Source organism: Otolemur garnettii, unplaced genomic scaffold, assembly GCF_000181295.1.
Source record: "Otolemur garnettii isolate 467f Iridium unplaced genomic scaffold, OtoGar3 scaffold00091, whole genome shotgun sequence".
NCBI lineage: Eukaryota > Metazoa > Chordata > Mammalia > Primates > Galagidae > Otolemur > Otolemur garnettii.
Genome location: NW_003852486.1, coordinates 5,184,159 through 5,194,613, shown reverse-complemented (window position 1 = coordinate 5,194,613; position 10,455 = coordinate 5,184,159). Strand labels below are relative to the sequence as shown.

The 10,455-nt window shown below is 55.7% G+C and overlaps 1 protein-coding gene across 2 annotated transcripts in view; it reads right to left on the bottom strand.

The window, feature by feature from the left end:
• Window positions 1-2,682: 2,682 nt before the first annotated feature.
• Window positions 2,683-10,455, bottom strand: part of PBXIP1 (PBX homeobox interacting protein 1) — a 12,661-nt gene continuing 4,888 nt past the window's right edge. Inside the window, exons 3-11 of one of the 2 annotated variants that reach the window (XM_023516413.1) lie at window positions 9,445-9,574; window positions 9,156-9,220; window positions 8,911-9,076; window positions 6,584-6,820; window positions 6,425-6,448; window positions 6,113-6,195; window positions 5,862-5,993; window positions 4,058-5,280; window positions 2,683-3,607 (exon numbers count right to left, since the gene is read on the bottom strand). In XM_023516413.1, coding sequence (XP_023372181.1) covers window positions 3,532-3,607; window positions 4,058-5,280; window positions 5,862-5,993; window positions 6,113-6,195; window positions 6,425-6,448; window positions 6,584-6,820; window positions 8,911-9,076; window positions 9,156-9,220; window positions 9,445-9,574 — 2,136 coding nt within the window. In that variant the 3' untranslated portion in view covers window positions 2,683-3,531. Of the gene's footprint in view, window positions 3,608-4,057; window positions 5,281-5,861; window positions 5,994-6,112; window positions 6,196-6,424; window positions 6,449-6,583; window positions 6,821-8,910; window positions 9,077-9,155; window positions 9,221-9,444; window positions 9,575-10,455 lie in introns of those variants that run through there. The other variant, XM_012808614.2, reaches the window with a different exon arrangement.

The following is a 10,455-nucleotide window of genomic DNA, read 5'->3' as shown; positions in this document are numbered from 1 at the left end:
TATCAGGTGACATGTAGGAGGTGGTCAGTGTGAGATGGTGAGCTGCAGTGAAGTTATAATTCTGTTCTGTGTTTGTACCCAGCATAGGGTAAGCCCTGCATGTTCTGTTAGGTGGTTTGAGAACCAACACCCTCTCCTCCTCCCATAGCAGAGACTCCCTGTTTCTTTCTCAGAAGTTAAGTAATACAAAAATAAGGACTATTTTATCACTACTCTGCAGCTTGAAAAGCTTTTACACTTGTCTTACAATGGCTCATTCAGTCATCACCACAGCCTCTGAGAGAGGCACCTGCAGACTCCACCTTAGGACCTCAATGGCATGAAGCCGAGCCCTAAGCCAGGAGGGCCATGCAGGAGGTCTGGCATTCTGGGTTTCTGCCCTCATATCTTGCTCAGGCCAAAAGATCTGGTCTGGGCTCTCATCTGGCCCAGATGAAAACAGTGACTGGGGACCTAGCCAGCTTTCATTCTCTTTGTCCCATTTGGGAGCAGGCAGGTACCTGTTCTGGGAGCCAAAGACATGGGTGACAACATTAAGGGAAGTCTGTGAGGTAAGGGAATTCAAGAAGAGTCTGAAGTGGCTGACAAGAGCTTCTGTGGCTCAGGCAGTTGAGTAGTAAAGCAGGGAGGGGAGAGACCCACTCCCACCCTGAAGGTCCCACCAGACCCCTGCTGTAGGCATGTGAAGGGACCAGAACAAGGCCAGAAGGGGAGTCCTTCCTGTATCAGGGTAGCCTAGGAGGTCCCCATGGCAACTGCTAGCTAGTCCCGAGTCTGTCCTCAGCCCAGCAGAGGAGGCTGGGAGCAGCTCTCAAAACAGCATATGCCACTGACCGTTCCGGAGGTTGTCAGGGCTGGAGGTGACCCACCCCCACCCCACCTGCCACCCAGGAGGATGTGAGTAGAAAGTTGTGGGGAGAGGCTGGGGCTGGAGGCCTGAAAGACCATGAGCCTTCCAGGAGCAAGGGAGCTCCTGAAAGGGGAAAGGGACCAGAGGGGCACAGGCTGAGGGGCCTGGGGAAAGGACAGCTGGGGGACCCTGGCAAGGGGGTATGGGCTAAACAATGAGAGGAGGGTGGGAGTAAGGAAGGGAAAATTGGAGACTGCTGGGAAATGAGTCTGTGGACCCAGATAAAGGAAATGGAATTTTTCCACCTGACAGTGGAAGTCCAAAGACCACCACTTTACTCCAGGGGCTGTACCAAGGCCCTCCAGAGCTGAGCTGTTGGGGCAGCAGGCTCTTCTCGTGAAAGCTGGAGAGACTTGGGACTCCCACAGAACAGGGCAGAAAGCCAAATACAAAGAGCCCGGCCAGACCCCCAGGAGTCCAGTGGGCCTGCCCTCAGGCTCACCTACCCCACCTGGACCAGGAGCTGTCCCCAGCCCTAAGAGAAGCAGTAGTCCTGTCCCTTAGCTCCAGCCCCCTCACTCCTCATCTCCACATGCTGGCCCCACACAGCATCCTATAGTCTGGGACTGGGGCTTCACCCTCTTCACTATCATGAGAGTACGGGTGTGTTAGAAAGGTGATCTCACAACTTACGAGTGTGAGGGTCACCTCCCAGGAGCACTCCAGAAGGAGGGTGACCAGTATGGCCAATGTCCCAGCATCCTAGCCTTCTCCAACATACCCCTTTGATCAACAGCTCTCTTTTCCCTGATTCAGCAGTTTCAGAAACCCCAGGTCAGCCCTACTTCCTGAGTGAGGAAGAGGAGGGGGCTTCTGGGGAACTTCCTAGCCTCCCTGAGAGTTCATTATGCAAACAAAGGAAATAGACCTTAGAAAGGAAACTGAGAAGCCCCAAGAGGTCACAGTAAGAGTTCACAGCCTCTGGGAGCCCAGGTAGAGGCTGTGTCCCTCTCTCCGTCCCTCCCTCCATAGGCCCTCACCTATGATAGATATGGGGCAGAACCAGGCCTGGGAAGAAGTCACACCAGGCAGACCCCTGCCACAGTTCCTGCAGTGCTCACTGGATCTGAGTCTGCAGTTCACACACAGAGGTGAGGCCACGAGGCCACATGAGGCTGTGTCCCAACCCCAGAGGCTGTGTCCCTCTCTCCATCCCTCCCTCCATAGGCCCTCACCTAGGGCCAGCACCTGCCATGGTACACTGAATCCTACCTAGCTTTTGGCCTGACTCAATCTCTCTCTCTCTCTCTATTTGGTCCTTACATGTGTTCCCTCCCTAGCCTTCCCTATCCCCACTACATCCTACACCTGAATTAAGTGAGCTATACTCTAAGCCTTTCAGCCATGCTACATAGCACTTGCTAAATAATACCAAAACCAATTACAGCCCCTTCGAGAGCCTGCAACCCCTCCCCTCCTTAACTGACAACACTCCTCTGACCTGGCCTGTGCAGTCACACCACACTGTTCTGCCCCCTGAGCACTTCCAGGTGGTCAGGGAGCCCTGTGTGCTGCCAAAGGGGTTGAGGTTAGATCTCAGGAAGGACTTCCTAAAGAAGTCCAGCCTGGCAGAGTATGGCTCTTATTGGGAGGCCCAGCCAGTGGAGTAAGTGAGGGGAGACCAGGTCCACAGCACCCATGGAGCCAGAGTGCCACTGTATGGACTCCTTACCCCTCACCTCCTTAACCCAGAGCTGGGGGTGTGGGTGTCTCTCCCTCCCACACACCTGCCCTGAAGAAGGCAGTAACTTCTGAGGGCCAAACACAGGAGATCATTTTTCTTACATTCTTTATTTGATCTCTTCCTCAGTCCTTCAATGCCCCTTTTTGAGGACAGGAAACCCAAACATTCCCAGAAATTAATTATTTCAAGATCATTTGGCCTGGATTTGAGCCCAAGGCTCAGATTCCAAAATCCACACTCCTGTTTCTCAACCTCCCAGGTGCAGCCAGGGCAGCTGTGAGCAAAATGGGGAGTTCCTGCCTAAAATCCAGGGTGTGCTAGGAGGGCTGTGGTGGGTGGGATATGGGGCAGAACCAGGCCTGGGAAGAAGTCACACCAGGCAGACCCCTGCCACAGCTCCTGCAGTGCCCACTGGATCTGAGTCTACAGTTCACACACAGTGGTGAGGCCATGAGGCCACGTGAGAGGTGGGGGTAAAAGGGGGGTTCACTCCCCAGGGACAGCTGCTTCCAAACCTAACAAAACCCCAGGGAAAGTCCTTGTGCTGGGCCTCCAGCCAGCAGCTCTAGTCAAATCCAAGGGGCACTGGTCAGCCTGCAGAGCCAGAGGGTCCACAGACACACCCAAGAGAGGACAGAGCTCTTTGGCTTCAGGATTGGGTTGCCATACCTACTCCACCCTAGAAAACAGGCTCCCCTCCAGCTCCCCTTCACAGTGACAGAACACAATCAGACCGCAGCGGGGCATCCCTGGGCCCTGAGCTTTTGCATATTTTGTACAGACAGCAAGGCAGGTCCAGCTAAGGCCTTTTTCTAGCAGAAGTGGCGTCAGTGCACGGTGGGCTTCACTCTGCTCTGTGGAGGATAGCCAAGGACACCAAACAAACCAGGAGAGATACCCAGTTTAATGGTCTGAGCCTGACCTCCAGGGCAGGGCCTCAGCCCCGGTGGTGGTGGTGGTGATGGCTGTGTTCCTCCCTGGGCCTCCTGGAGTGCTTATTCCTCTTCCCTAACCTGTGGGAGACGTGCAGTAGGGGGAGGAAAAGGCTATCAGAGGACAATACCATGTGATAACAGGGGCTCTCCAGTAAAGAGGACACTGTTCCCAACAAAGCCAACTTGGGCAGCTACCACCAAATATGTGGGGAAACCTGGTCTCCCAAGATGAAGGCTCCAGCCCAGGAGGCAGAAAGGTTGGGACCTTCCTCACCCAGAACCACACAGGCATAGGCAGAGCAGAACAGCTCTGGAAAAAACAATTCCCCAGCCCAAAAGCGGACTCAGGACCGCTGCTTCGTCAGAGGCAGACAGGATGCATACCTGGATGCCTTCTTGAAGGGAAGCCGCAAGCAACCAGCAGTAGAGATAAGCCTCAAGCAAAAGACCCCAGTCTCAGGCCCTGCTCCTTCCCACCCTCCCAGCTGCCTCTTTTTGTCTCAGCAGGCCCAGCCTCCCAGTCCCTACCTCTTCTTCAGAGCTTTGTCTCCAAGCAAGTGGCTGAAGATAAAGTCCTCAAAGTCATCCACCTGGTCATCATCACCTGTCTCTCGCATGGCCACCTCCTCTAGGCTGTCCTCTAAGGCATCCACAAAATCCCGGAAATGGAAGCGGTCATGACGAAAGATGCCATCTTCACCGAAGTAAGTGGGTGAGAGGGGTAGCTCTGTGGTCAGCTGCCCGGCCCAAGGCAGCCGTGCCAGGTATGTTCTCAGCAGAGAGGCTAGCTCCTGTTGCTGCACTGGGGCCAGCTCTGTGCCAAAGAAGGTCAGACCCTCCTGCCGGGCACACTCATCCACACCTGAGCAGCCCTGGGGTGCCCGGTACTTGTACCTCAACAGCTCTGCCCAGGGTGGCAGGGGATCATGATGGCCTTTTGCCCCTTCCTCCCACCGAGGATGCTTCTGCTTTTCTCCAGAGAAGTGGGGGCTCCCACTTTTCCTTGGGTGTTCCTTGGGGCCCTGCCGTCTGCTATCCTTCTTGCTCCCCCACTCCTCTACATGTGGCTTGAGCTCCTCCTGCCTCCCTGCCAGCTCCCTGTCTTCCTCACCACCCCAACTCTTCTTCTTTCCCCGGCCATACTCCTCCTTCTTATGCTTCCAATGCTCAGCCTTCCGGCCCGTCTGCCCATCCCGCCACTGGTCCTTTCTACTCCACTCCTTGGAATTCTGGAAATGGGGCTTCTGATGCCAGGCGTTTGAGGCATTGGCAGACACCCCAGGGTCCTGGCCCCAGTTCTCTAGGCCTTGAAGTTTCTGGGCCAATCTATGGCCCAGCTCAGCCAGGCCAGCATGAGCTGGGTCCCCCCGGCCAGCATCGCGTAAGCCCCTCTCCAGGTCCTGCTGTACAGACCCCAGCAGCCGCCGCTGCCTCTCTAACTCTTGCCTTAATGCCTTGGCCTCAGCCTCCAGCTGTTCCTTATGCTCTAGAAAGCCTGGGTCTGGCTCCTGACCCCTGGGACCTTGCTCCTTGCCACCCTGCAGGCCTCTGCCCCAATGGAGGCACACCCCATCTATGCCCCGGATGCAGTCAGCCTCCAGCCCCTGGAGCCGGGCCCGCAGCTGCTGCAGCTCTGACTCCAGAGCTCGCTGGAAAGCTTCGCCCTGCTGCAGGGCCCCCCGGAGCCGGGTGTTCTCCTCCTCTAGCCCTTTGGGTTGGTGCATCAGGCTCTGAAGCTCTTCCTTCTGGGCCTGAAATATCGTAGAGAAGGAGGAAACTATAGGAGTCCATTTCAAGATGGGCCCAATGGCTTCTGCCTCAATTTTATTCTATTATAGTGGGCAGTAGCCCGAACCCTCTTTATGGTCTGAAATACCCAGAGATTTGGTTCTCATCGTCCACCCCAGGGATCCTCAAATTCTACCCTGGACCTTATCATCTATGTTCTTATACAAACACACAATTCTTAGAGTCACCTAAGGGTAGCCAATATGTGGCTCTCACAGCCTTATTTCCACCTTCCTTACATGGAGCAGACATTGTTAATTGCTCACAGCCCTTGAGTGTGCTTCAAACCCTTCTCCACATAGTGTTCCAGGCAGACTGCATCATCAATAAGAAGAGACATGCCTTGTGAAGTAGGCACACCAGCCCTGGCCTAAACCTTGGTATGAGGGTGGGACCAAGGCACTGTGAGATGCCCTGACTACAGTGGGGAAGACAGAACATCAAGGTATTAGGGGGAATAGAAGCTCCTCTCTGGGGAGGATACTGGGACAGACACCTGGCCTAGGTGATCTAGCCCAACTCACTCCCTCTGGCCTGTGCCCACCTGCAGCTGGGCCTGCAGCAGCCGGATGTCCTGGTTCTCCTTGGCCAGCTTATCCAGCAGAAGGCCCATGTTCTGTAGGTTGGGGACACTGTCAGGAGGCACTGAGGCCTGCAGCTGTTCCCCAAGCTTGTTCTGAAAGCAGAAGAGCCAGTTACTCCATGCTGTCCACAGCCAAGCAGCCAGGCTCTCCCCAACCAGCCTCTGTGCACCTACAGTGACATTCATGCACCTATGGTGACACTGACACATACCTGCCCATCCCCCACAGCATCCAACAGCTCAGTATCAGACCCCATGTCCGGGAAGACTTGCAGTTCTGCCTCCTCCAAGGGCTCTGTGGGAAAGTGAAGCCCTGAAACTGGCCCCAACACAGGAGCCCTTCTACTCCCACTTGTCCACCTGCTCACATAGTTACCCCTCCTGCCCTAGACCCACCCTATGTGAGAGGTCCAGTGAGGTAAATGGTCACTCTTAACAGCTGACAAGGGTGATAACTGAGAAATGTATAGCCCCCAACACCCCTAGACCCACAACAGACAAGCACGGTCAGAGACCCCACTCACTTGTCTCAGACTCTGAGAAGTCACCTGGGATGGAGATAGAGGAGTCTGGTGAGGCCTTCAGGGAGCCCAAGGCAGGGGAGGAGGTGAGGCAGGGTGAGCATGGGGCAGGAAGGCAGGACCAATGCAGGGCTCAAGGCCCAGCAGGGAGCTAACACTTACCAGACAGAAGCAGGAAGCCCAGGCCCAGCAGGACCAGGGCCCCGAGAAGGCACAAGTTGAGGGAGAAGCCCAGTTCCCCACCTGCACCCTCACACTCAGCCTGGTCTGCCACGTCCTGGGGGTTCACAGGCTGGGGCAGGTGAGGCTCCCGGCCCCGCCGTCTCCGAAGACCCTCCATGTCTAGGTCATCGGTGTCATTCTCACTGCTGGAGCAGTGGCCCTCCTCCCTGGTCCACACTAGGGGAAGGGGTAGGGACAGAACAGGGAGCAGCTAAAGCATGGGACACAGAGAGAGGGGAAATGGAGGAAGGCACAGGGGGACCACAGCCCTGACTGTGCAGAGGCGCACATGGAAACCTGCCCTCTGGCTCGGCGCCTGTGGCTCAAGCGGCTAAGGCGCAAGCCACATACACCTAAGGTGGCGGGTTCGAATCCCCAGCCTGGGCCCGCCAAACAACAATGATGGCTGCAACCAAAAAATGGCCAGGCGTTGTGGCGGGCGCCTATGGTCCCAGCTACTTGGGAGGCTGAGGCAGGAGACTCGCTTGAGCCCAGGAGTTGGCGGTTGCTGTGAGCGTGATGCCATGGCACTCTACCCAGGGGAATAGCTTGAGGCTCCATCTCAAAAAAAAAAAAGAAACCTGCCCTCTTATGCCTGGGCACCACTGACTGTCCCTGCCCAGTCTCTTCAATCTACAAACTACAAGAGCCACCTTGATCCTAAAAGCATTTTCCTCCTCCAGTGTGTGCCTATTCAGACTTCTGCAGCCATGATCACCCTCTTAGGTCCCTCCAGAACTTTGGCAGCTCCTTCTCAGTCTCCCTCCCTGGCTCTTCCCTGGTCTTAGAGCAGTGGCCTCCCTGTCACCACTTCAAGCTCTCTGCTTTCTTGCTGCATAGTCACGACCCTCTCACCCACAAAGTGACCCTCTCCCCACAGCAGACGGTCCCTAATCCACTCCTCCTGCCTGTGCCCACCTGCAGCTGGGCCTGCAGCAGCTGGATGTCCTGGTTCTCCTTGGCCAGCCTGTCCAGCAGAAGGCCCATGTTCCGTGGACAGGGACCCCCTACATCAGATGAATCCCTAATCTGTAACTCCAGCTCTGGCCTCCCTAGAGCTCAAAGTAGTATTTCTGACTGCCCACCAGCCACCCGGGTGGCCCGCAAGGACCAAATACTCCATACATTGTCCTTCAAACTAATTTTTTTCTGCTCCTCCTCCAATCTGAGGACAGAGATTGTGTCTGCCATCTCACTGACCAAGCCTTTCCTCTCCACCTCATACCAGACAACTAGATGGTTCTGTACTTAAACAAGTCCACATACCCCCCACACTCCCACCGTACCTGCCTCAGTGTAGGTCTGCAGAATCTTTGCTTGACCTTGGCAACTGCCTCCTAAATGGTTCCCAGGCCCCAGCCTTTCCCTCTGTCACTTCAACAGGGACAAACTCCTACACTCCTCTACCACAAGCCTCATATGGAGCCTCCTACACATGGGGTAGGTGGCCTCCACAGTTTTGCCGATGCTGCAACCTTGGCTGGGAATGTTCTTTTCCTCCTGCCATGCCTACCAACACCTAGGGTCCACTCAGTGTCACCTCGGCTTGCCTCCTGACTAGACCATGACCCCTTTCTTTTTTTTTTTTTTTTTTTTTGAGACAGAGCCTCAAGCTATCCCCCTGGGTAGAGTGCCATGGCATCACGCTCACAGCAACCTCCAACTCCTGGGCTCAAGTGAGTCTCCTGCCTCAGCCTCCCAAGTAGCTGGGACTACAGGCACTCGCCACAACGCCTGGCCATTTTTTGGTTGCAGCCATCATTGTTGTTTGGCGGGCCCAGGCTGGGGATTCGAACCCACCACCTTCGGTGTATGTGGCTGGCGCCTTAACCGCTTGAGCCACAGGCACCGAACCCATGACCCCTTTCTTGGGCAGCACCTCCACTCCTCCCCAGTGCCTCCCAGTGGGGCTGACACATCCTGACTGAGTCTGGTCCACCTCCTACATAGGCCAGGAGACACCTTCCCTCCCTCTTCTCAGGCCCAGAGCTACACAAGGAAATGGCTGGGTTTTAGAAGAAAACAGTAGATCCCATGGTAGAGAGGATAAAGTCAACCAGACAGGGGCCCTGCCACTTAGCAGAGGGGTGACCTTGGTCGTCACTTAACTTTTCTGAGCCTCAATGTCCTCAGGGGTAGTGAGAACAGAAGGCACCGAGCTGCTAAGTTCCAGGGCTTGGACCAGAGCCAGAACTCAGGGGCTATGGCTGACCCATCTACCATAACTTCCAGAAGTATCGGGACAGAGTGAGACAAGGAAGACATACCTGCTTTTGGGGTTGAGGGCAGGTCTTGCAGAGGGCTCTGGTCCTCCAGGTCCTGTGTGTCTGGTCCCAGGCCTGTTGCCACAGGAGTCTCCTGCAAGTCTCCCTGGACCACTGTGTCTCCTGGGCCAGTGGGCTCCAGTTCACAGCCATCACCTTCCCAGGCACCCTGGCGCAGATGCAGGCACAGCCATGAGCAGCCCCAGGCTCTCCCCCACTCCCCTCCCTTCTCCTGGGAAGGTCCTTACCTTGGCCTCAGCCTCCTCTGGAAGAATGGTGCTAGCCTGGGGGCTTCCAGTCTGGAAGAAGGTCCCTGTGGTGAGAGAAAAGGCCCCGGAGAAACCACTGTCCCAGTTGACCCTCCTGAGAAGCCCTTCAGCTCCCATAGGCCCTGCCAGGTTGGAAGGGGCAGGAAGAAAGATGGAATGAGGGAAGTTTAAACTGAGATCATGGAGGAAGTAAGGTCAACCAGCTTCCCTTTCTCTGAGGAAACCGGGAAATCCCAGAACTGTGAGACCCTCAGTGGGGCCCCATTACCTTCTCCATCCAAAGTCTCAGCTAATTCTTCCCCATCTGTCTTGGGGGAGCTCCGAGGAGTCTTGGGGGCTCTCTCAGACTCTGGGTTCTCCTGGGGAGACTCCGGGCCCAAGGTCTCCACGGGCAGGCTCTGGCAGCAGGGCAATACCAGGAGCACATGTTCTGCTGGGGTCCCTGGGACTGGCTGTGTCCTTGGATGGGACTGTGCCATCCAAGGACCCCAACCCACACCTCAGAAAACATGATACACTCAGTAGGGAGCTGATCCAGAAAGGGTCTCAGTTCAGCATAAAGTGCTTGGCGTCCCAACCCACTCAGTGCTGTGAGGTGCTGTCAGAGGTAGCGTCTGTCAAACAGAGCACCACTGGACAAGGCACTGACCATGGTGCACACCTCCACCAGGAGCCAGCCAGAGCCTAGGCCCCATTCCTCTTAAGACCATAGGTGCTCCCTCCACAAATGTACAGCCTGATTGTCAGTTGGAGGGTGGAAGGCAGGCAAGAGAACAAAGTCTCCTGGGTGCCAGGGGTCACAGTTATGCTGTCCAGGGGTATCCCTGTGATTGCCCTCACAACTGGCCAACCACCTACATCTTCCCGTGCTCTTCGGGCCTTTCCCGTGGGCCCTTACACTCCCCCATGCCCACCCCAAAGTAGCTGTTCACAGAAGCCTAACTCAGCCCACTCTAGGCAGCCTGTCCCCCATACGGCCCTGGACACCCAGTCTCGCCCTCTCCTGCCTCTGCATAGTCATCCTTGGCAGGCTCATTGCCCAACACTCCTGCACAGCTCCTGCTATCTCTTCAAGAGTAATTCTTTGCCTCAGTGCCAGTAGCTCAGTGGTGAGGGCACCAGCCACATACACCAAGGCAAGTGGGTTTGAACCTAGCTCAGGCCTGCCAAACAAAGACAATTGCAAAAAAAAAATAGCCAAGCATTGTAGTGGGTACCTGTAGTCCCAGCTACTTGGGAGGCTAAGGCAAGAGAATCACTTAAGGCCTAGAGTTTGAGG